This window comes from Mus caroli, unplaced genomic scaffold, assembly GCF_978045245.1.
Source record: "Mus caroli unplaced genomic scaffold, Mus_caroli_1 scaffold_1, whole genome shotgun sequence".
In the NCBI taxonomy this organism is placed as follows: Eukaryota; Metazoa; Chordata; class Mammalia; order Rodentia; family Muridae; genus Mus; species Mus caroli.
In genome coordinates, this window is record NW_028227256.1 from 89,982,741 (window position 1) to 90,009,440 (window position 26,700).

Below are 26,700 nucleotides of genomic sequence, written 5' to 3' on the forward strand. Positions count from 1 at the left end.
ACCCAGGCACAGACCTGGGTGGCTGTGGACACTGAGACTTAGAGGAGAACAGCCTCTGGTCAGTGGGAGGACTGCTTTCTGGAAACAGTGCGGATGACAAACAGCCATGTGGGAAGAGGTGAACTTAGACCAGCATTTCACAATACTGGAATACAACCCAAATCATCAAACTGAGAAAGAACACCTTATATATGCAGAAAGAAAATAGGGAGAAACTTTTTGATGATTTGAGTTGGAAAATGATTTCCTAACAATGACTCAACATAATAAAAACAATAACTGTAACTATAAACAGGCCAAACCTTCATAGAACAAAATATAACATTATAAAATGAAAAATAAACTGGGGAAAAACTTATTTTTACACCCAATGAAGGGATTGGAAGCCCTTCTAATGTCGATTCCCTAAAACTGTGCAAAGTTTTATAGTCTGACATAAAAAATGCACAGAGCACCAGGTGGTGATGGCACACACCTTTAATCCCAGCACTCGAGAGGCAGAAGCAGGCGGATATCTATGAGATTGAGGCCAGCCTGGTCTATAGAGTAAGTTCCAGGACAGCCAAGCTACACACAAAGAAACTCGTCTTGAAAACCCAAAAGAACGGAGTAGAGCTTTCACAAAAGCAAGCAAGCAAACAAACACCCCCTCCCCAAACCCCCAAAAGCCTGCAAATGAAAAGAATATTTGACAAGCTGGGGAGATAGCTTGTTTGGTAAATTACCTGCCACTAAGTTAGAGGAACTGAGTTCAGGTCTCCAGCACCCACGCCCGTAATTCTAACCACGGAGAGGAAGAGAGAGAAGCCAAGCAGATATCTGGAGCTCACTGACCAGTCTGCCAAACTGGAGCTCCAGGTTCCCCAAGGAAGACAATGGGATGTCCATTTCTAGCTTCCACACACAAGCACAACTCAAATACACATATACATGCTTTTGCCATATAAACCAGGAAAAGTTTACTCAGCTATGTATGTCTTAAAGTGGCAAAGCACTAAACATTAGATGAGCCTGGTTCTTGTATTCTGCGATGGAAGAACAAGACACTAAAGGGAGGGAGGAAACATACTTCTTGTTGGTTGTCAAAGTAGAGATTTAAGATCTTTGGCCCAGAACTTTCACTTCCAGGATTACCCCAAAATACAGATCAGTAAAAAGAAATAGCCCACGAATAAGATTTCTTTCTTTCTTTTTTTTTGTCACATAACAACAGCAAGAGCCCAGAAGTCACCCTATGAGCTTAAAACACAGCATACACACGGAGTCTGACACACTGCTGTCTATACACTGAGGAGAACTAACGTTTGTTGACACATAAGACACTACAGAAAACAGTAAGAAGGGGGCTGGAGAGATGGCTCAGCAGTTAAGAGCACTGACTGCTCTTCCAAAGGTCCCGAGTTCAAATCCTAGCAACCACATGGTGGCCCACAACCATCTGTAATGGGATCGAATGCCCTCTTCTGGTGTTTCTGAAGATAGCAACAGTGTACTTACATACAGTAAATAAATAAATAAATAAATCTTTTTTTAAAAAAGAAAGAAAAAAGAAAACAGTATGAAAACAGCATCAAGGTAGAGACTGGGGTTTATGGCAAGTTGTATTCTGCTTCAATCTGCAAAAGTCAACAATGGATACAATGAATAACACACGCAGGGTACAAAGGGATGGCTCACAAGGAAATGGAAGAACAGGTGCACACTATATGCTAGGGAGGAGGACTTCTATTCAGCTTTGACATTACAGTCATATAAATGTTGACATAATTTTGAAAAGCCCAAAATAAACTGAAACAAATGGTAGGAAAACACAGAAAAAAAAAAAAAGATTTTCATTTTAAAATACTGCTATTTTTTTCATGTTAAGCACAAGTAGTTTGAACGTATGACAGTCCCTTCTCCAAATCTTTGTTTTGGCAGCTCTGGCCTCTGAGGGGACCGAGGACCCTGGCCACTCTATCCAGCAGCTGCAATGAGCATGGCACTTCTATTGCACTTCACACTTCCAAAGACCCAAGGAAGACACTCTCAGCTATTTGGAGGCCTATAGCTAAGATCACCCTGAGATACGTTTTTGCAATAGAAATTAAGAAATTTAGATTACTGGGTGGCACAGAAAGCTGCCTGCCAGCAGGACACCTGAGGGGCTCTTAGTCAAAGATGAACGAGGCAGCCCTGTCAATACCTCCAAGCTCACAGTGACATTAGATAAGTGACACTCCTCAGTGTGATAAGGCATGAGTGGCATGGCAGCTGAGGCAGGATCATGAGTTAGAGGCCAGCCTGGGCTGCACTGTGAGTTCTATGACAGCCTGGTTCTCTGATCAACAGCCAACATGTAGTCAGAGAACCAATATAATCTGGATAGGGAGTCTTAAAATGTCACCAGTAGAAGAAGCAACTCCTGCGTACTTGAGAAATTTGTGCTTCAGGTATACAAGTAGAACATCTACTAGTAATACATTTATTCTTTGGCACACATATAAGTTTAATCTTTGTTGAATATTTGATACTGTAGGACACACAGCATCTCCAGTGTTTTTCAGGGTTACCATTTTGATTTTATAATAATCAATGCTAGGCCGGGCAGTGATGGCGCACACCTTTAATCCCAGCACTTAGGAGGCAGAGGCAGGTGGATTTCTGAGTTTGAGGTCAGCCTGGTCTACAAAGTGCGTTCCATGACAGCCAGGGTGATACAGAGAAACTCTGTCTCGAAAATAAAACAAACAAACAAAACCCAAAAAACAAACAAAAATCAATGCTGAGAATGAAATTTGTATAAATATGTAGTACCAAATGGCAGACGTACATTAATATCCATTGTAGAAAGTCTTGGAAATTTTAATCAAAATTCATTTAACATTTCTTAAAAAAATTAAACTCAACTCAACCTCTCAAACTTTCTTAAATAATATAATCCAAAGATACAATTACCTGCTGAAGAGTGTCGGAAAATAGTAAAGGAGAAAAATGACCTGTCTATGTATGTATGTATGTATGTATGTATGTATGTATGTATGTATCTATCTATCTATGGGTCAAACCTAGGGTCCTCTACAAAAGTGTTTAAAGCACTTTACTAGAGGTGGTGGTGCATTGACCTTTAATCCCAGCATTTGGGAGGCAGAGGCAGTCAGATCTATGTGAGTTCAAGGACAGCTAGGGCTACATAGAGAGACTTGTCACTATAAAGCAAAAGAAACAAAACACAACAAAAATCCAAAACAACAAACAAAACAGCACCCCCAGAACAACTGATTTATTTTGTGTGTGTGTGTGTGTGTGTGTGTGAGTACAACTCGGGAGACGTGGTTCTCTCCTTCTACCCTGTATGTTTCAGTGACTGAATTCAAGCACCAGTAGGCACCTTCCCCCAGAAACTATCTTGCCAGCACCATCATACATTTTGAGATTAACTGCTGATAAAGGTAGGAAAGCTCTTTTTTCCTAAGAATGTCAGTCAACTTAAAAAATAGACATTTTTAATAGATGAAACCACCATTTTAACTTTTAATGAACTTTGCTAGATCATCAGTGAACCACGAACAAAGAACAAATAAAGCAGAATATACTCCTGTCTATTAACCAATCTCAGAATCGGTTCATTAAAAAAAAAGAAAAAAAATCTGTGATGACACGAATCCTTACCAAACGAGCTGAACACGAAAGTAACCAAGCTCAAGGCCGGGCATGGTGGCATGCGCCTTTAATCGCAGCCCTGGAGGGTCAGAAGCAGGAGAACGCTTTGAGGCCAGCTGGTCTACAGACTGAGCTTCAGGACAGCCAGGTTTACATTGTTGAGACTTTCTCAAAAACAAACAAAACGACCCCCAAAACAAGAACTAAAGTAACCAAGCTCTTGGCACCCCATCCCAGCCCATAAGACATACTGAAGGAAAGCAGAACAATCAAATACTGACTACTGTTTACAAACCAACGGCATGAAGGCCATGCTTGTGTGCATGCAGGGCAGACACTACTATGGAGACATGAGAGGCCACAATCAAATGAACTTGAAAGACATTCGATCGAGAAAGGGACTAGACAAAGAAAGGGCCAAACATGAACACCTTAGCATCCCCTTTATAAAGTAAGATAATGATATAATAATTAGATGGTATACTATTTACAGATGTAATATTTTTTGGAATTTGATTTTAAAACTTCTCAACCACATAACTGGTAAACAGATATTTTAGAGCCTAGTGTAATACTAGTTACAATGCTACACAATCACAATTCACCTTTGTGACATTTAATTGTGTAATTCCATGAAGCTGTCCCAGGCTCAGCAAGTCCCCCACGTTTGTCTAAAAGCTCAGCAGCAAGTGGGAGTAAGCCCTCCCCCTACCTCTAAACAAACCCACACATAATGGTAGCTGTCACGGGATACTTTAGTAAGAGTCTCTGCTTTTTTCTTCACCTTAAGGTCAAATGCATTACAGATTTGTTTTGTATTCTAATGATCATCAGATTGCTGGGAATAGAGAAAAATATTTGATCTTTTACTTCAAGTTTGTGTAATAAGCTTTTAAGTGTCTCAAACTCTGGGAAAAGCCTTCATTTTCAATACATTTAACTCAATGGCTGATCTGACATGTAGGTACCCCCTCCCCCCCAGTTCTATTATTAACTTAGTGGTTTTTTCACTAAAATCACAAAAGGTTCTAAATGTTGCTGTTCTAACTCCAAACTACTAAGGTACAAAGAATGCAGAAAAGCTCTGGCCTACACCAGAATGAGCTAAATAACAGGGATGCCAGGTCTAGGGGTACCCACCTGTGTCTGTAGTCTAGCAACAATGTCTTTGCGGGCTTTCATGACGGCATCCAGCTTCCCTGAGACCATGATGGAGAGACCTTGATCTTTAGCCAGAGAGAGTTCCAGGTGAGCACCAGTTCTCTGCATGATCTCAAGGCAGATTTTTGCTTGTTCACCTTCTCCAAACTGGTTCATGTCCTTATATTTTCTCTCTTCCAGGGGTACATGAAACACCTGTTCAAAAAAAGATCCCCAGCGACAAAGTTAACCTATCAAAGAAGAGAAGAATGACTATATACAATATGTCTTTATTACTCATTCACTCACTAAGCAGTGACCTAGGACAAGGCAGATGGATAGAAGAAATCACTCAAGGCAGGATTTAAAGGGGAGAGAGTGACAGGGTGAAAAACACTAAGGGCAGAACGGAAAGACCTTTCTGAAGAGAAAGTAGCACCCATCATAGGAAACAGCAGAGCAGCAGGCAGGATAGAGCAGACTGAGAGGCAGCATCAAGAGTTTTAAACATAACAAGTTTTGCTTAAGAGTCAGAGCTGAGGAAAAGTAGGGGTGGAAGAGGTTTCAAACCATTTAACAAGACTTAAGATAGCAGCCAGGCCATAAGAAAAGATCAAGATGCAGTTGCTTACGTACACAAAGACAAGGTATTATGGTTACATGGGTGATAATTTTCTATCACAGCCAGGCACCAGTCGCAATACTCATCATAGTATCTCAACTGTAGCTAGCAGAGATGAGCCAATGAAGTAAAGAAAACCAGGAAACTAGTTAGCTGCTCACAGACTTAACTCTTTTACTTTAGCTCTAGCTGGCTTCTGACTCACCCAGCAAAGACTAGCTTTTGACCATCACACGAGTAGGAAGGGCAGACTTGGCAGCTAGGGACTACGCAAAATAGAAAAGCACATGGCTCCATGAATCTAACAAATATGGCCTATCTCAAACTGTGCCAGCCCAGAGTGCTAGGATGGGATGATTATGGCAAAGGGTGTGCTCTACAGAACGCCCCGGCCCCAAACCCAAAGTGCTCATCAACACTGCATATTCAGAAACCTATCAGGTCTAACTACTTCCCACAAGGAACAGTTAATGCAAAAAGAAATGATGCTTCTACCTGAGTGATGACAGAGGCCTTGATGGGCCGGATCTTGTTACTCCAGGCTCCGGCAGGTTCTTGGGCACTCTCCAAGCAAGCTGCTTTCTCCGGAAGTGGAGGGAAGGCATCCTTGTAGGTTGGAGGGTCATTTTCCTCTTCTGAATTTAAGGTGGCAACTAGACCAGAGAACACAGATTAGGAGGAAAATACAATCCAACAGTATATGAATAAAAATGAAGGATTTTAGTAGGAACCCTCCACTGGAACAATGGTTTGAGTGAGCTCACAGCTCTAGGAAAAAACCTCACACCGTCACCAGGCCCAGCACCGAGTGTTTGACCTGGATGGAGCTCGAGTCTCCCAATCCCAAAATGGAAACGTTTCTCCCTCTACATGTTCCCACTATGAAAGGTCAGACAGTATTAGCCCCATTTTAGCACTGAGATGTACTCTTGAAGGCAAGCCTATGACACATTTTTAGGTCCTCATACTTTCTTTTTTTAAAGATTTATTTATTTTATGTGAGTACACTGTTGCTGTCTTCAGACAAACCAAAAGAGGGCATCGGATCCCATTACAGATGGCTGTGAGCCACCATGTGGTTGCTGGGAGTTGAACTCAGGGCCTTTGGAAGAATAATCAGTGCTCTTAACCTCTGAGCCATCTCTCCAGCCTCAGTCCTCACATTCATTTCTTTCTTTTAAAATTAAATTTAATTTTTCACTTATTCACTTTATATCCTGTTCACTGCCCTCCTCCCAGTCACCCCCCCCCAAATATTTCCTCTGTCCCCTTCTCCTCTGGATCCCCCCCCGGGCATCCCCACCACTACCACTTAAAGTCTTTGAAAGGCCAGATAAGGCAGTCCCGCTAGTAGAACTTATCCAACATACAGGCGACAGCTTTTGGGATAGCCACATTTTCTAATAGTACAAATGCAAATCCTGACTATAAATGATTGGCATAGAGTAGAAGTCTGAAGATGGCTTTTAAGACCTTTGAGGTAGGTCCCATGTTTTACTTTGTAATGTATAATGGGTGAAATTAATTCACATGGGCCTGTCTATGATGAAGACACTTAAGCCAAGACAGGGTACACAGCAAGACTTGGAGAAGTCAGAGACCCTGATTATTAATCATGTTCATACTTTTGTCCAGTGAACCACGATCTCTACAAAAGCAAGGGTATGACTTGTTTTGTCCCTAGGGATGAGCAGTATCTACCAGTAGCTGGGCCCACAATACAACCAAGCATGCAGACATGGAAAGGGCAGGATGACCTTTGGAATGAGATAGGCCTCTATTCCAGGCTCACTGCTTCCTAGCCTGATGGTGCTGCTGTGAGCAGAGGTTGATCGTTTGCCCTGGTAAGATAGGAGACACTACCGATAGTTACCAGATACTGAGACCAGACCACCAGCAGTGTCTTAGGAATGACCAACACCAGTGGTCACTGGGACTGAGTGGGTCAAGTGTAGTTAAGAAGTGAATTTTAAAAATTTAATTCATTTTAAATTTAAGAACTGATATTCGATTATAGGAAAACTTAAATATTTTATAACAACTTAGACAATTTACTCTTTCATTAGAAAATTTTAGAAACTCAATTCAAGTTCAAGGATTAAAAATACTATCTTTTAAAGTTTGTGTTTGTAGCCATGTCACATTATACATGGCAGTCTGAGGACAACTTGCTGGAGTCAGTTCCTCCTTCAACCGTGTAGGTGCTGGGATCAAATTTAGGCCATCAGGCTTGACAGAAGCTGCCTTATCAGCACAGGTCAAAGACTTCTGTATAAAAAGTTTTCAAATCAAAAAGCTCTGTATTTATAAATATATTTACTAAAAATTAAGGAAAAATAATAGAAAATAGCTGGCTTTAAGATTTTTTATATTGAGCTGTTGCAATTCTTTAAATACACTGGGTTAAATATATTTAATGTGCAGTGGCACATGCCTATAATCCCAGAGGCAGAAGGACCATGAGTTTGAGATCACTCTGGTCTAAGCAGCAAAAAACTCTTGTCTGAAAATATTTGGGGGAAAAAAAAAAAAAAAGAAACAAAAACAAAAAACAAAATTTACCTGTTCCCTAGGTTTGTAAAACTTTCAAATTGCTTAGGTGGCTAGCATTCTATTCTAGCCATCTAGACAGTGCTGGTCTTGATCCTGGCCTTTAAGAGCATAGAAGTCAGACCTCACCTTCATCCTCAAAGAAGCTCAGTAATGTTTTGGGATGCTTCACAGCCAATTATTATAGTACCTCATAGTTGGAACAGCAATTTTCAAAAGGATCCCACTAATAGACAGTTGTTATTGGATTTCTAGGAAACTGCCCACGTTTGCAGCTCACTGTTTTTGCAGTCATTCCTCAAACCCATCCAATCTCACTTATAACCAACTAGTACAAATGAGCACAAAAGCCCAGTCTCAGAAGTTAACAAGGACTTGGAAAGGGGCCTGTCACCTTTGATTTGTTGTGGAACCAGCCCACTTCGATGTTCAGCAAAACTCTCTTGGGTCAAAACTGCAACGGAGCTCATGGTTGATCTCACGTCCACACGATCCTAGTAAGACACTGTATCAAGAGAAGGGTAATCAGGGAGCAGAAAGCCCAACGGCGGCTAATTGTAATGATCTATGGACTGTTATTGTAATGCTTTAGTCACTGGTTTAATCTCCTCTCTGTAAGCTATAGTATTTATTTCCTCACAAGGTCAATGCAAATTGTTCTTCAAGCTTTCAACAGAAGGGTGAACATGGGAACTACAAGCTCACTTGATTACCTGTCTGCTCAGAAACTGTCACATAGTAGACAAGACTTGGCTAAGATACCTAGTGCTAGGTAAGCACCACTTACCACTGTAGGAGTCACAGACATGGCCTCAGTAACAGCTTGTTACCCTCCCCGCAAACCACCAGTACTCTGGGAATACAGGAACCTGTTACCTGTCTGACCCAGTTCTGGCACAGATCAACTCCAGAATCATTTTCTTAATAGCTAACTTCATCTTATTTTGTTAGTTGTTCAAGATATGCCTGACTCTATAAAGTATAAAAATGACAATTACTACAACTTGGATGTGTAAGGAAGGTACTTATCCAAAAAGAACCATTTCTAACATTTTCAAACACCTCAGGAATGGAGGTTGGGGGATGGGCCTCTCAGTTTCATGGTGACAGTGTTAGAGATCCAACCTTATGCTAAATACCTGAACCTGTGGTCTTCTGCCACTCTTGCCCAGGTGTGGGAGGGGATACACTCACAAGAGAGAAAACTGGCTTAAGGCACAGAATTCCTTTCTCTAGGATAGCTATGGACATTGGCTAGGAAGGTCCTAGCTCCCCTTAAAGTTTGGTGCAATTCAGTATACTCAGACACAGGTGTTAGCTTCTTTGCCTTCTGTAGTTCTAGGAGACCAGAATGAGGAAGAACTCATTTTCTTTACACCATTATGCACCAAGTATCTTCTTACATGCACATCTTGGCAAAATGCAAGTACTTTTATAAATTATGCAGCTGAGTGTGGTGGTGCACACCTTTGATTCCAGCATTCAAGAGGGCAGACACTGGTGGATCCCAAAGGCCAGGCCTGGTCTACAGAGTGATTTTCAGGACATTTAGGGCTATTCTGAGAAACTTGGTATCCAAAACACACACACACAAGCAAAAAAAAAAAAAGAAGCAAAAAACCAAGATCTTACTTCATTACAATAAGACCTCATCCCAATTAAAAAAAAATTAAACTCAATATTTTTAAAGAATATTAATACTCAGATCCTGAAAAAGCATAATTCACACGTAAGAAAAGGATTAACACAGATGTAAGGCAGAGGACACAGCTGAAGGGCAGGTAAAGCTGGGAGACATTTCTCATGGCACAGAACACAGAAGACAAAACCCAAGGAAAGGAGATACAGGTTGGAACTAACTCACACCTTTGTGGCACAGACATCTTTAGAAAGGGTGCTCAAACTTACCAGCAAAATGGTCAGTAGCCAGAAAGTCCGTCCTGAGGTTGCCTCTGTCAGCCTGCCAGCTTTTACTAGTATATGGTAGGAAGGGAGAGGAGAGAAACAAAAAACCATAAAGGTTACTTATCCATGCTTTAGAACTTGGATCCTTTCATCTCTCAAAAAAGGACTAAATAGCCTTTACATTTGACTTCTAGTTTACCAACAGGCAAATTTCTTGGGACCCCCCCCCCCCCCCACGCACAAGCATTAACTTAGGCATTAACTTTGAACAAGACATTACGGTAAAACTTGAATCATCTCAAACTCTCAAAAGGCAACTCTTCAAGGGACCTTAAGAGTGATCTGTACACTGGATCCTTGTGACTTCTGCCAGGCTGACTCTGCTCTGCAGCTAACTGTGGTATAGTCAGCAAAACGAAGACCTCATACTCCAGCTTTCAGAATGACCAGGGGTTCCTTGGAGGCAAGTGTGGTGGCGCATGCCTTTAATCCCAGAACTTGGGAGGCAGAGGCAGGTGAATCTCTGAGTTCGAGGCCAGCCTGGTCTACAGAATGAGTTCCAGGACAGCCAGGGCTACACCGAGAAACCCTGTCTCGAAAAACCAAAAAAAAAAGAGACCTGTCTCAAAAACAACAAAACCAAAGGCTCCTTGGTAACTCTGCAGTTCCTTTGTTCTTGCTGTTGTCCTGTAAAAGTCCTCAGTCCCTTCTAATTCACAGAGATTTAAAAATCAGGTCATAAAATGGCAAGACTCAAAAGGCTACCCAAAGAGGCCAAAATCTACTCTACAAACTTTCCTTGTTTGCTTGAGATAAGGTCTCTCTATGTACACCATGCCGACTCTGAGCTCAGGGATCTACCTTCCTCTACCTCCTGAGTTTGGGATTAAAGATGTGTACCAGCACACCAGGCTCTGCTCACTTCTTAAATCCAGACACCCATCCCACTTTACCAAGCCAGGTTTATCCATGTGACCTCAATTATTATATCTTCTCTCTCTGCTGCCACTGACCCGTGTCCTGGCTTTTCCCAGCACAAGATAGGCCTCCAGAGTACTAGTTGCCCAAGCCTATACAATATATTGCCTTGTACAGATGCAACACAGGGCCCTACACAGGATATCTCTTTTAAATATGCTCCCATATTTCGGGATCCCCTTCCAGGGATATTTACAGTGAATCAAGTGGTTACTGAAAGCACCTCCATGTCTAAAGCCTACTGTCACTGACAAGGAAGAAACCAGAGTGCAGCTTCCAGGACTCCTGACGCGTACAAACGCCCTCTGGCAGCCAGGTATAGCAAAGTGGACCTCTAGAAAACTCCAGACAGGTTTGACAAGACTCACTGGGGCCTAGTTTCCAGATTTCAGTTTGTCAGAGCTTGAGGCAAACAGATCACAATTAAGGACACACTGAACAGAGAGTTCAGGTAAGAGTTCTGATAAGGCTTTAAAAAAAAAAATTAACGATTCAAAATCCTGTTAAAGACTCAACTTTAAAACACATACTTGATAACCATATGTAAATATAGACCTCATCTCTACTGGAGACTCGGCAGTAAGCAATCTTATGGAAGGCTTTCATGTTCTCAGTAATACCCATCTGTACCTGCTTTAACACAGCAGAACCTAGATAACCTTCCCTCCACCTTCCCCCACTGCTTGTTTTACCTCTACTGACAAAATACTCAGAGGTCTAACCGGCTGCATCTGGATGCTCATCTTGCACAGTGGCCCCTCACAGCTGACCATACAGCCTCCACCCTGCATCTCCACTGGCTAAACTCAGGAGAATAGGATAGGATAGGAGCCCAAGATTTGGTATCTCAGCCTTCTGCTGGATTGAACCACACAAGTCAGGACTGAATATGACTCTAATCTGATTTACAATACCACTAGAGAAAAGAGTGCTGGCATTTGGGGGCCCAGCTCTTCTGCCTCCTCCCTGTGAAGGCCAAGCAACAGAGACATCTATGTTCTCAACTCTTCTGGCCTCCACATGCAAGTCTCCTCAAGTGGGTACAGCCCTTCCAGTCCCTCAGGATTGAGGCCACCCCCATCACCTTTCCCACAGGAAGCTGTGGTCTGTCAGCATCCAAACTTGGATATTACAATTTGCTTCTTAGAGCATAAATGAACAAGGCAGAATAAGGTTAGTTCTCAACACAGAACTCGAGCTAAAAGAAAAGAGGTAGAAGCCCAGAATCGGGGAGCAACAGGGCCTCCTGTGGGAGAGCGGTGAAGCTGTGGCAGCTAGAAACCTGTTGTTAATCCAGAAAATAGAAAAAGCTGTATGTGAAGAATTCTTCTTGCTTCTGAACAAGGAAGTATTTAAATTGATTCCCCTGTGCTAAGTTGTGCCAACTACTTATGTAAGGGGCAACACTATGCAAGGAGAATTCAGTTATGCTTCAGAAAGAATTTCCTATCAACCTCAGCTAGAGGGACTCAAGTTCTTTATACTATACTGTAGGCCAGTCTACATGGAGGGCACTGAAAACCTCCACCTTGAAAACCTTCAGCTGAGATGCAGGTTTCTTTCCCAAATTTGAAACTTCACTTTTACGTCCTCGGAAGCCTTTCGAAGGTGCCCTCTCCCCACCAAATACTGAAGAGTACAAACTCCAAAATTAAAAACAAAACCCAGCTATGCTGAGATCACAAACTATGTCTGTGACCACCAAGGCCGGCCCAGTGCATTACCCAGCTCTGGAAGTCAGAGACCCAGCCTGGGAGGAACTTTCGCAGATGCCACCTCAGCATGGCCCTCCCACCGGCCAAGAGCGCCCGCGGGCGGGGACAGGCTTAAAGGGACAGTATCCTGCTCGGCCTCCCTGCCTTTCATCCAAATTCGGTATTTTTCCGTAATGTATTTTTCACCCATGGACCCTGGGGCGCATCCAATTAGTACTTGGGCCGGGAGTCCTCCAGTGACCACGTAGCCAGACGCCGCAGGTGAAGGTGCAGCGAGGCACCGCGCGGGACATAGGGGCCCCGGGTTAAGATCCCAGCTTGACGCGAACTGGGGCGCCACTGACCTAGCTAGGTCCGGTCCACAGCCCGTACGGCCCGTGCGGCCGAGCTGGGGGGAAGGGGTGCGGGGGAGGGGCCGGCTCGGCAGCCCACGTCACCAACCTGGCCAGGTCGCTCCCCTCCCCCATCGCGGCGGCCCGCCCGGTGAGGTAGAAGTCCAGGCGGTCCGGGCCCGCAAGCCGACCCGCGGCGCGTGGCGGACTTGGGAAAGTTTCTGCGCTCCAGCGCGGCCATGCGCAGAGTGACACGTAGCGGCCCCCGCCCGTCGCGGTAGCTGGAGACCAGGAGCCTGTGCGGCCGGGGAGCTGGGGAACCGACCCCAGCCGTGCTCAGCGGCGACCCCCCTCCGCCCCGCCCCGCCCCTGGCACCCCCGCCCACCAGCTCGCCCGATCCTCACTCGTGAGTGTGACCACCCGAGAGTCTGTCCGTCTGTCGCTGCCGCTGCGCGGGAGAAGCCGGGACGCTCCGAGGCGCGGCGCCGGGGCCGCCGCTGCTATATAGGGCGGAGGCTCCAATCCCGCCGAGACACGTCAGACCGGCCGCCCGCCCCGCCCGCTGCGGGGTCCCTACAGCGCCCGGGAGCGGACCAACTCTTCAAGAGTTCTGCGGCCTGACAGGGGGCGAGGAGTTGGGAAGTTAATTACCTACAGAGAACAGGCAGGCCCCAGAGCCAGAGGTGCCGGAGTTGAGGCCACCTGAAACTGTGTCACCAAAAGAGAAAAGAAAGCTCTGAGGACCGCAGACAGCAGACAGCCGGGAAAACCATTTTACCATCCCCTAGAGCACCCCCTGATGGAACACATTCTCATTCTCTAGGGGATCTCTTCCTCCTGCTCCCACCTCTACTGCAAATCCTTACTCCATTTCTCAATGTCCAACACAACAAACTCCAAAACTTGTGAAGCCCTCTACACAGTTTTATTCAGTGTCCCATATGTACAGACCAGCCTGCAGTGAGTTCCTACCTCTCCCATACTCAGTTGGACAGAGCAGAACCTCTGCCCTCAGAAAGCTTCCTCCTTTGAAAGGACTAGTTCTGCCCTGTTGTGTTTATTGACAACTACTTGAAGAATTTGTACACAATCATTATTTTGAACCTCTCCTGAGGTGCCATGAGCACACTTCTGACCTATACAGGGCAGACAGGACAGTGAGAAGCATCAGCACGGAATAGGCTAGTAACCAACAGCAGATGCCCCACCCTCCTTTCCCCACTTCTGACAACTTTTCACTGTGTAGATTTGTCTCAGCTTCCCTCTCTAGTGTTTGGATTACAAGTGTGAGCCACCAGGTCTGGATAATATGTGCCTTTCTTGTGGGACAATGGTATGTGGAAGGGCTGAAGAGGCCTTCTGTAGTTGTCATTCTAAGGCTTACAAGCATTTGCAGCAGTGAACAAAATAAGCAATCAGACTTAGTATGTACTTAGAAGGTAGCAGCACGGTGATGGGCTCTCGATTGAGGGACTGGGAAGAGCTGCCCTAACTGGACTTTAGATTGAAGGACAGGGGGAAAATGGAATGTGCTGGAAAGAATGGGGATGGGGCTGCTGAATAGGAAACTATCTGAAAGTTGAGGTGTCAGAATTGCTAAGTCCAGGAGCCAGTAATGCAGCCAGTAGTGACAGGAACACCACAGTTCTTCATGACATAAATCTCTGAAGGCTCTGCTTAAAAGACCCAAGGGTATTTCCAAGCTGCCAGCATAGTCACCGAGTGATAGAGCTGCTTAAAGCCTCTGTAGGCACCAAGTTGTCTTTCCTTCTGTGTTATTATTACTGTGCAAGGTTTCTTTCCCTGGTGATTAACCAACCATCAACTAGAAGAAATGTTTTTGTTGTCGTTCTTTTGTTCCTGAGGTCTCAGGCTATGAAAAGGGAGATGAGGAGAGACAAGCACCCACCAGTCAGTATGTCTGCTGTCAAGGGATCTCCAATGGAGTTAGTAAGTCCACACTAAGTACAAGCTGGCCCAGTGCCTGGCTGTACAGAGGCCTCCATGAGTGTGGTCGTACCCTGTAATCTCAGTACTCAGAAGGCTGAGGCAGAGTACTGGGAGTTCAAGGTCACAGCATGCTACAAAGTTATATGATGTCTCAAAAATAAAACAAAGCATGGACTTAATGAAAGCATTATTAAATCAAGGAGGGTGTGGTAACATTAGCTTGTTATCTCAGCACTTGAGAGGTACAGCCACGAGGGTTAGGAGCTCAAGACCAACCTGGCCTTTCTATATAAGACTTTATCTGAAATGATAAACATGCACCACAAAACATCCCAGGTGCTCCTGGGATGCTAACAATTATGACTAGTTAGTTTCAGTATATTGAAACATAAAAGTGTCAACTCTAGATGCCTCAAAAAGTGAACACTGGTCTGCAATATTTTGCTTTTCATACATCAAGGAACATGGAATAAGAATTTTGATTGCTAGCCAGGCATGGTGGTACACGCCTTTAATGCACTTATGAGGCAGAGGCAGGCGTATTTCTGAGTTTGAGGCCAGCTTGGTCTACAAAGTGAGTTCCAAGACAGCCAGGGCTACACAGAGAAACCCTGTCTCGAAAACCCAAAAACAACAACAACAACAACAACAACCAACACATGCTCCACTATGTTCATAGCAGCCTTATTTATATAATAGCCAGAAGCTGGAAAGAACCCAGATGCCCCTCAACAGAGGAATGGATACAGAAAATGTGGTACATTTACACAATGGAGTACTACTCAGCTATTAAAAAGAATGAATTTATGAAATTCCTAGACAAATGGATGGACCTGGAGGGCATCATCCTGAGTGAGGTAACCCAATCACAAAGGAACTCTCACAATATGTACTCACTGATAAGTGGATATTAGCCCAGAAACTTAGGATACCCAAGATATAAGATACAATTTGCATTAAACTCAAGAGAACGAAGACCAAAGTGTGGACACTTTGCCCCTTCTTAGAATAGGGAACAAAACACCCATGGAAGGAGTTACAGAGACAAAATTTGGAAGTGTGACGAAAGGATGGACCATCTAGTGATTGCCATATCCAGAGATCCATCCCATGATCAGCTTCCAAACGCTGACACCATTGCATACACTAGCAAGATTTTGCTGAAAGGACCCTGATATAGCTGTCTCTTGTGACACTATGCCCGGGCAAACACAGAAGTGGACGCTCACAGTCAGCTATTGAATGGATCACAGGGCCCCCAATGGAGGAGCTAGAGAAAGCACCCAAGGAACTAAAGGGAACTGCAACCCTATAGGTGGAACAACAATATGAACTAACCAGTACCCGGGAGCTCTTGTCTCTAGCTGCATATGTATCAAAAGATGGCCTAATAGGCCGTCACTTGAAAGAGAGGCCCATTGGACTTGCAAACTTTATATGCCCCAGTACAGGGGAACGCCAGGGCCAAAAAGGGGGAGTAGGTGGGTAGGGGAGTGGGGGGGTGGGTATGGGGGACTTTTGGTATAGCATTGGAAATGTAAATGAGCTAAATACCTAATAAAAAAAATGAAAAAAAAAAAAAAAAAGAATCCTGATTGCTTAAGGTGAAATGTTAGAACATAGTAACACTCTCCAATTCCCCAAATCATGATTCCCTAAAAGGGCTATACACTAAACAGAAAGTAAGTCTAAGGGGAAAATGAGAAGACCAGCAACATAGTAACAACTAGATGCTCTGGCTGGCCTGGGCTGAGAGACAAAAGCATCTCTGCGGAGTGCTTAGAAACATGGGACTACAAGTCCTTTAAAATCCCCTTATTATCCTCTTAAAAAATTAACAGAGCCGGGCGTGGTGGCACACGCCTTTAATCCCAGCACTCGGGAGGCAGAGGCAGGCGGATTTCTGAGTTCGAGGCCAGCCTGGTCTACAAAGTGAGTTCCAGGACAGCCAGGGCTACACAGAGAAACCCTGTCTCGAAAAACCAAAAAAAAAAAAAAAAAAAAAAAACAGAAAGTAGGTATCCTCAAGATGGAATAAATTTCATAACAGGATAAAAATATTGACAGATCAATTACAGTATAGAAGCTGAAAGTCCAAAGGTCAAAGAGTAGGATGCAAGAGGGATGAAAACATGGCTCAGCAGTTAAGAGAACTTACTTTACAATTAGGAGAACTGGAATTTGGATCCCAGCACCCATGTAACAAACTGGGCATCCATATAAACATCTGTAGAGCAAGTGCGCTCGCGTAGAACACAGAGTTCTCTTTTTAAAAAGGGGGTGGAGAGATGGCTTAGTGGTTAAAAGCCTTTGCTGTTCTTGTCAAGGACCCCATTTTGATCCCCAGCACCCACATGTAAGCTCGTAACTGTTTATAACTCCAGATCCAGGGTATCTGGTGTTCTTTTTTGGTTTCCCTAGGCACCATGTGATAAGCAGACATAAATGCTGGCAAGACACACATACACATAAAAATAAACTTAAAAAAAAAAAATCTACAGACTAAGTGTGTGGCCCAGTGGTTAGAGCATATGATTAACATTCATAAACCCTGGCTTTGCTCCCTAATGCCATAAAAATTTGTAAAACTACAATTGAAAAAAATTTTTAAAAATTAAATTGTATAGGATTAGACACAAGAACCTGAAATGATATAATTAAAAGCATGAAATAAATAACCCACAAACATGACATTAAGTAAAACAAACATAAGAACGAACAACAGAAAGATGGTTAAGAATCATGGGCTGGAATTTGAGAGCTGACGATGTAGCTTGGTGGAAAATTGCTTACCTAACACGTGGCAGCTCCTAGGTTGGATTCCTGGCCCACCAAAATAACTTAAACAAGAGTCTTGTTTCCTCAGTTTCTTCAAAATGCAGAACTGTTCTTGGAAATGTGTTTTTGTGTTCCTCCAAGGTTTAGTGGAGTAAGTTTACCTCAGATTATTCATTATTGCTTGCTGATGTTATTGAATTAAATGCTTAAGCTATCTTTTATATGCTTCTAAGGAAAAACATGTTTTTGCCATGTTCAGCTTGTCCTTGTGATTGTACACTTCTTTCATGTGACCCTTAATCCTCAGTGTAAAAATGTCTGATGCTCTGAATGAAGTTGGCCATTGCATGAGAGTTTGGTCAGCCTCACTTGTGGGCTCCATTCTCCCAGGACCCACTGTCTCCTGAATGGTGCACTGTCTACCTAAAAATCAACACAACAATTTAAATTGATCTAGAACAGACATGCTACAACTAGTTAGCGACAAGGAATGGCACTGTTAGATCACTCATACTGAGACTGGTGACCAGGTCTGTAAATATACATGGCCCAGATTATACTTTTATTAATGTAAACCCCATCTATGATTATGCTTAAGTAAACCTACAATATTCTAATAATGAATATATCAAAATTGACTTTTCCTTCACAGATGTTTATTATCATACATATAGTTCAGCAGCTTAAAATAAAATAGTCCAAGTTCAGGGTGGGAAACAAGTAGCTCTCTTTAGTCCACGGTTTCTTTACATTGTCTTTTTTTTTTTTTTTTTTTTTTTTTGGTTTTTTGAGACAGGGTTTCTCTGTGTAGCCCTGGCTGTCCTGGAACTCACTTTGTAGACCAGGCTGGCGTCAAACTCAGAAATCTGCCTGCCTCTACCTCCTGAGTGCTAGTGCTGGGATTAAAGGCGTGCGCTACCACGCCCAGCTTAAAAAGTCTTGTGTGTGTGGTGGGATGCATGTATGCCACAGCTTGCAATGGCAGTCAGAGGGCAATTTTTGGGAGTTCTCTTTCCATTGTATCAGTTCCAGCGTCTAAAAGAGCTCAGGTCATTAGAACTGGGGCAAACACCTTTACCCATATTGAGACATCGTGCTTGCTTTTTTGCTTAATTAAAAAAATTATGCCTGCTGCTGGTGGTGGCAGTGCATGCCTTCAATCTTAGTGTTGGGGAGGTAGAGGCAGGAAGATCTCTCTGAGTTTGAGGCCAGCCTGCTCTACAGAGTGAGTTCCAGGACAGCTAGGGCTACAAAGAGAAACCCTGTCTTGAAACAAAAGGAGCAATTTACTTTATTGAGGGCATGTGTTTATATGTGATTTTGGGCATACATATACCACATGATACATGAGGAAGACAGAGGACAACTTAAAGGACTTTGTTCTCACCTTATTCCTTGTTGAGGCAGGGTCCTGTTTCACCAAGTATTTGTATCCACTGAGGCATCTCAGCTATTATGAGATAATAATAATGTTTTTCTTCCCCTAATTATGTCAGTTTCTCTTTAGGAAGTGATAGAAAGGATATCAAATTTCCCTTCAATGTCTGGTATCCTGGCTTATTTCTTAGGGGCATGTATTTCTTGGTAACGTGTATTTATATTTTAGTTCAGGATTCACTAAACAAAATGAGCGGACTGTATGAAGAACATCAAATGTGCTGCCATAATTCCTTAGTTTAGAATCTTGCTCAGTTATAATTCAGGTCACCTTGGTTACATTATCATGAACTCAACTTTTACCTGTCACGTTTATAAATCTAGGTGAATAGGTGGATTTCTGTAAGTTGTGATGTTAACTATAAGAACTTATCCTAGAGTAGTATTTTGCTGTTTAGAATGCTAGCAATAAATTTAGTGGAGCGTAGTCCACTAAATGAATATATTTAGCATTTAGTGAAACTCAATACTAGTTTAATGAATATTAAAATAATCAGCACATATGTATACAGCTAACAAATACACTTTAAAAAAGAATGTATGTCAGGTAAATAAACTATATATATACACATACATTTCTAAATGGTTTAACCAAGTAGAAAAAAACAGTAAGTGAATAGATTTCTACAGAACTGAAGCAGACCATTCTTAGACCTAATAGAGCAAACCTCCACCGCAGTGAAAAGTCAGAGAGTCAGATCATGCTAGCAGTCTGCTTTCTGGTTGCCCGGAGTTATGGCTCCCATCAGGGATGTTGTAGTTTAGGAAGACTCCACTGGGCTTACTCTCCTAGTTGGTTGTTTATGTAACTACATGTAAAAATAGTACAAATAATGAAGCGAGAATGAAATATTTCTAAACATTGTTTATTATAATGAAATTCAGCTTTTAAAATGTTAATAAGGGAAAACTATCTTTAAAAATCTCAAATAATACGATTTTTATTTGCTCTTAAGTTTCTTTTTTTTTTTTTGGTTTTTTCGAGACAGGGTTTCTCTGTGTAGCCCTGGCTGTCCTGGAACTCACTTTGTAGACCAGGCTGGCCTCGAACTCAGAAATCCGCCTGCCTCTGCCTCCCGAGTGCTGGGATTAAAGGCGTGCGCCACCACGCCCGGCGCTCTTAAGTTTCTAAAGGTCTGGATCTACTTTTTAAAAAGGCATGGAAATTTCTAGAAGCTACATAACTAAGTCTGATTTACCTGAGAAAGTAAGTGGAACTTTATCAGCAGACCTATTTCAAGCAGGAGGACCAAGGTCTCAGCACTTTACCCAACATTCGGTAAGTGGCAGACATCAAAGCCTTGACTACAGTCTTGTAAGAGGACCTCAACAACTTTATACCCAGTGCCACTGAACAGAAAAAGACAATTAACTCCGTGTTTAAAAAAGGTTGTATATGTGTAGTATCTCATTGAATGGACACTAAGTTATAGAGACTAGAAAAAAAGAAAGAAAGGAAGGAAGGAAGGAAGAAAGAGAAAGAAAGAAAGAAAGGAAGAAAGAAAGAAAGAAAGGAAGGAAGAAAAGGGTAGTGGAGGGGAGGGTAGAGGAGAGGAGAGGAGAGCTCCATGGTGCAAGACAAAGCAATGATGTTGAGAGGGCAGCACATGAGAAGCAGTTATGTATTTATACGCTGCTTACCCAAAGGGCTCACAAATGTGGTGCCCTTTACCTTCAAAGTAGAAACACCTACTTGAAAAAGGAAGAATGGTAGAACTGGCTTCTGTGCCAGCAAGTAAGTTCAATTCCTAGCATCACAAAATACCAAAACCAGCATAGGAACCTGTGCACTTTGGGAAAACAATAGAGAGCTGCCTGGAAAACATGGAGAGCAGTGGCAGCTAAGTTCTGTTAATCTATAGCGCCATACTCAGGAGTAACCTGGCAGGATATGGTCTACCTATTCCTACTCACCGTGTTTCCCCCACCAAACAACAAAGAACAACCTCCCCCCCGCAAGAAACAGGCCTTGAAAGTGAGTTTATAAATCATTTTCCTGCATCTTAACCCATGAAGATCACCTGACTTGGCGTGGTTCCTTAGGGGCTTCTTTTTCTGTTCTTTCATTTTTTTCTTCTTCAAGATGGGGTCAACTATGTTGACCTATGACAGCCCCTGCTGTCCTGGAACTCACTCTGTAGAGCAAACTACCCTCAATCTCACAGGGATCGTCGGCTTGCCTCTGCCTCCCCTTGCCCAGCAGGCTTCATTCACAGAATCTCTGGCTTTACATGACATGAAGCCCACAGCAACCCAACCTCAATAATTCATAGTATTTTGGCAAGGGGGAGAAGAAATGAAATGGCTATAAAGGAGAGCTTTCCCTCCAAGTTACTACTTTAATATTCTCACTATAAATACCACTGGACTATAAGAAACAAAATACTTTAACTACTGACTAGGGGCATCAAGTTGTAACTTGAAGATTTTATTTGAATGTTTTTAACTTTCTTCTTACAAGTTCCACAAACTAGATTAAACTCATTTTTGTAAAAAGCTTTGTTACAGATACAAAGCTGGCTAAAGGAATGGATGCAAATACTTAAGAATTTGAAAGATAAGGACATTCAAGGACACTCAGCTAAATAGAGAATTTTAGGCCAGCTTGGGATACTTGAGTTGTCTCAAAAAGAAAAAAGAAAAAATTTTGCAAGATTAAGCTTAAGACCAGTTCTATCCAAATAGTAACGTGTTTTCTACAAAAGAAACTGAAACACCAGAAAAGTGGATTTTCTACTTCCAAAGATCATGGCACTCAGAGGGTGTCACCTGCTTGGTGGCATTGGACACTTCTCCCTCTTCACTTGGCTTTTTCCTCATCTATCAAATGAGCTGATGGGACTGCCTCCTTTTTTCAGTACTATCTTCTTATGGTATCACCTTTTAGAAATCAAATCTCACTTTTTGATTTAAAGACTTCCTAAAAACAATTCCTGTCTATGCAAAGAATTAATTCAATGTTAAACTGCATTGATACTATTAGGTCTATATAAGAGCAAAGTCATTTCCTCTATCTTGAATTAGATAGCCAAAACATTGACTTTAACATTAGGATGCCACAATTTAAGAGAAAAACTGATTCACGTCTGGGGACTTGAATACTTCATCTGTCAAGTGAGAATACAATTGCAAAGGACAAAGTGTAATTTGCGTGTGTGTACACTCTTGGCATGAAGGGCAGAGAACAACCATCAGTTAAGTTTAGCTGGCCAGTGAGCATCAAGGATTTCTGTTTGTTTCTGTCTCCCCAGTGCTCTGGGATTATAAGGGTGCAAAAGTATGTCTGGTTTCTTTGGAAGGGAATTGGGAGACAAGGGCTCACTATGTATTTCTAGCTGGCCTGGAGCTCACTGTATAGAACAGGCTGACCTTGAACTTGTAGATACATGCCAACCTCTGCTTCTTGAGAACTGAGGTGAAATGTCTGAGTCACAAAACTTGGTTAAGTCTAGCTTTTTTTTTTTTTTTTTTTAAGATTTATTTATTTATTATATGTAAGTACACTGTAGCTGTCTTCAGACACTCCAGAAGAGGGCGCGTTACAGATGGTTGTTAGCCACCATGTGGTTGCTGGGATTTGAACTCTGGACCTTTGGAAGAGCAGTCGGGTGACTGCTCTTACCCACTGAGCCATCTCACCAGCCCCAAGTCTAGCTTTTAAATGTAGGGTCAAACTCAGATCCTCATGCTTCTGAAGCAAGCATTTTATGAACTGAGCCACCTCCTCAGAGCACCAACTGTATTGTCTACTGCTAAACCAGAACCACACAAAGAGGAAAGATAAAGACGATTCATGACTCCAAACCAGAAAGAGCCAAGCAAAACAGCAGATCAGCAACAAAGGATGAGGGGGTGTCCTTTACTGCAACTGCAAGCATATCATGTGGGATGAATTTCAGTGGCAAACTTCAGAATTTGATAAAGAGGCTATCTAACTAGCAAGTGAAGAATGACGTGCAAGGGCAAGAGCAGAGACAGTGAGAAACAGCTTAAAAGTTTGGAAACAAACACAACTTCCAGAAGAAAGCAGGGTGAATAAACCTGAGTCCACAAAGAGGGAACACACAGCATGGAAGGCAGGTCTCTGGCTAGGGGCACAGTAACATTTCCAACACACGGTCAAGGAAAAGTAGTTTCTTGGCAACTCCTGTATATACATTGTATTACAGCTTGGGGCCCACAACAGTCCAGTCTCAAATGTAATGGTGCATTTGAGACTCTCTTTTGTAAGAAAGCAAAACTGCAAAGTCTATTAGCATGAGAAGCAACCTAGTGGCAGTTAGTACCATTCCCACGGAACTAGGCAGGAGTCATTGAGAAATGGCTCTAGGCCTGAAACAGATATAGGGAGTACTGGCCAATCTGTTGTTGCAGAAAGCCAGGAGACATGGGGTCTGGGAGATAGCTCAGTGAATATAAAAACTTTGCCTCAAAAAGAGTGAGGACTTTGGGTCCCTAGAACCCATGTCAAAGCCAGGCAGTTGTGACAGCCACCTGTAATCCCAGCATTGGGGAAACAGAGATGGATTCTCTGGGGGCAAGCCTCTGGGTTCAGTGAGAGACTTCACCAACTTCTTTTTTTTTTTTTAAAGAAGACCTGGGTTTGATTCCCAGCACCCAAATACCCAAATCTTTAACTCCAATTCTAGGGGACCCAACATCCTCTTCTGGATTCTATAGATAGTGCATACACTTGGTGCATTTATATACATGCAGGCAAAACCCTACACACATACACACATTTCACCTGTGGAAGTTGCTAGTTTAAATGATTTCAACATTGATAAAGAAATCACCCTTTTTCTTTAGTGCTTTCAGGAAAAACAAAATGACACAGGAATCTCTGTGTAAAACTTACAACTAATAGAGCCAGAGAGATAGCTCAGAGGATAAAGGTGACTGCTGCCAAGTCTGAAAACCTGTGTTGACCCCTAGGACTCACATGGATGAATGAGAGAACAGAATCCTGTGCGTTATCCTCTGTTTTTTTTTTTTATTTTATTTTTTAATTAGGTAATTTCCTCAATTACATTTCCAATGCTATCCAAAAAGTCCCCAATACACTCCCCCCCCCCAGTCCCTCACCCACCCACCCGTCCGTTATCCTCTGATCTCTACATGTGCACCATAGCATTTGTACTCGTGGACACGTGCGCGCGCGCGCACACACACACACACACACACACACACACACACACACACACACACGCGCACACAGATTCTCTTAGTTCAAGGGCAGCCTGGGCAACATAGTAAGATCCTGCTTCAGAACTTGGTCAATAGTTTATAGCCATAAAGAGTTCTTGCTTCTCTAGCCAAGGACTGAAGTTTGATTCCTAGTACCTATAGTAGGTGGCACATAACCACCTGTACCTTCAGTTCCAGGGGATATGATGCCCTCCATGGGCACCTGCATGCACATAGTCTCCACCCCCTATACAGCATACACACATAATTTTTTTTTTTTTACAAAAGTTGGTCTGAGGATATAGCTCGGTTCTGAGAGGATTTGCTTAGTAGGCACCAGGGCCAGGGTGTTTGTTTGTTTGTTTTTGCTTTGTTTTGGGAATTAAAAAAAAAAAGATTTTATTTTATATGTAGGAATATTTTGCCTACATGTACATATGTGCAGCACAAGGATGCCTGGTACCAATGGAAGTCACAATAGGGTGTTAGATCCCCTGGAGTTGTAAACCACCATGTGGGTGCTGAGAATTGGGCCAGCATCCCCAGCAAGAGTACCAGGCTGGCCTCGAACTCAGAAATCCGCCTGCCTCTGCCTCCCGAGTGCTGGGATTAAAGGCGTGCGCCACCACGCCCGGCTTAAGAGTAAGTGTTCTTAACCACTGAGCATTCCCTCTAGCCATAAGCTCAGGTTTGATGCCTAGCATCTAGGTAAACCTAGGTGTGGTATCAATTTAACACTTGGACACAAAGGCAGAAAGGTCAGAAGTTTAAGGTCATCCCACATTCCAGAGGCCAGCCTAAGTGATGAGACTCATATTTCAAAACCAACCAACCAAACAAAAAGATCAAAGGTGTTGGGAATATAGTTCAAGTGGTAGAGTGCTAGTCTAGCATACATAGAACCCATGGGGTGGGGGAAGCATATTTTCTATCTATGTATCTGAAGGTATACTTGTAGGAAGAAGGGGGCCACAAGCAAAATAATGGCTTTTACTAAGGGAAAAGGAAAGGGAGCCCAGGAGCCACCATAAGGAGCCATCCTAATGACCCTCTGACTAGCTCAGCAAATACCATTTCAGTTTCAATCTGGTAATTTGAACAGCTGCAACAGGAAACCAATACTCCAATGAAACAAAGGGCCCAAACAACAAGCAAGATGAATGTTAGCCTATTAGATAACTGGCTGACAAAGAACTTCACAAATCACCCCAATGTCACTTTCTGTATCCACTGCCCTGTTCTATGTCAGACATCACACACGCCTCCTGATCATTCACAGTAATCATTCAGCAATGTCTGTAAATATTCTTTTTAATAAAAAGATTTATTTCATTTTTAATTGTGTGTACCTATGTGTGTGCTTTGAGAGAAGTCAGAGGTTTCTGGTCCTTCTGGAGGAGGAGTCAGAAGCAATTGGGAGCCTCTTGATACAGGTGCAAAGAAACACACTCAAGTCCTCTAGGAAAGCAGGAAAGTCCTCTGAACCACTGAGCCATCTCTCCAGCCCCAAAATAGTCTTCCAGCTTCCAATTTACAGGTAAAGTAAGGGTGACAAAATCATGTTGAAGAACACAAAATACAGCAAAACAAATATAAAAGGTTGACATCTTACAGCATAGATACACTACACTTTTTTTTTTTTCTTTTGGTTTTTTTAGACAGGGTTTCTCTGTGTAGCCCTGGCTGTCCTGGAACTCACTTTGTAGACCAGGCTGGCCTCGAACTCAGAAATCCGCCTGACTCTGCCTCCCAAGTGCTGGGATTAAAGGTGTGCGCCACCACTGCCCGGCCTACCCTATACTTTCATAAATGAACTATTTAAAGGAAAATTTTATAAAAAGGAAATATGTTTTTACAGTTTTTTTAAAGAGTCAGCTTAAGGTAAACAGGAGCACCTTTGACCTTGAATTCTATAAGCCAAGTATAAAAAATAGGACATCTGGTAAACTGAATTACATGACACATATTAGATGATATTAGTAACATTTGACAGTGGTAAAGTGGTTATGGTTTCAACCTCACTTCTACTAAAGGCAATACACTAAGGTAAAGAAATAATAGAAAGTCTGAGATTTACTTTAAAATATTAAAAGCAATGCATAGAGATGTGACAAAGAGAGATAAAATATGCTGATAACAAAAGTTGGATGATAGTATTGAAATACTCTGGGTTTGTTTGCTTGCTTGTTTTTGTATATTTCAAGGCTTTCCTAAGAAAAATATTCTTAAAAGAAAAAGAGCAAAGAGCACTATTCACCAAAGTCTATGATTAAAGTGGTACTCAGTGGGTAAAGGACATCTGTATTATGGGGAAGAATGAAAGTAAATGAATTAAGTACTTAAGGCAAGACAGAAAATCAACAGTCAGAGGAATTAATAAACAAAAGGACTGCTCAAGGGGTGGAGGCTCAGGGATTAAGAGCACTGACTGCTTTTCTATAGGTCCTAAGTTCAATTCCCAGC

At 42.7% G+C, this 26,700-nt stretch overlaps 1 protein-coding gene across 4 annotated transcripts in view; it reads right to left on the reverse strand.

The window, feature by feature from the left end:
* Hdlbp (high density lipoprotein binding protein) overlaps positions 1-26,700 on the reverse strand; it is a 71,191-nt gene that overhangs the window by 24,925 nt on the left and 19,566 nt on the right. For 3 of the 4 annotated variants that reach the window (XM_021168191.2, XM_021168198.3, XM_085839651.1), the window contains exons 2-5: positions 9,863-9,927; positions 8,349-8,459; positions 5,900-6,057; positions 4,783-4,998 (exon numbers count right to left, since the gene is read on the reverse strand). In XM_021168191.2, coding sequence (XP_021023850.1) covers positions 4,783-4,998; positions 5,900-6,057; positions 8,349-8,424 — 450 coding nt within the window. In that variant the 5' untranslated portion in view covers positions 8,425-8,459; positions 9,863-9,927. Of the gene's footprint in view, positions 1-4,782; positions 4,999-5,899; positions 6,058-8,348; positions 8,460-9,862; positions 9,928-13,289; positions 13,422-26,700 lie in introns of those variants that run through there. The other variant, XM_021168183.3, reaches the window with a different exon arrangement.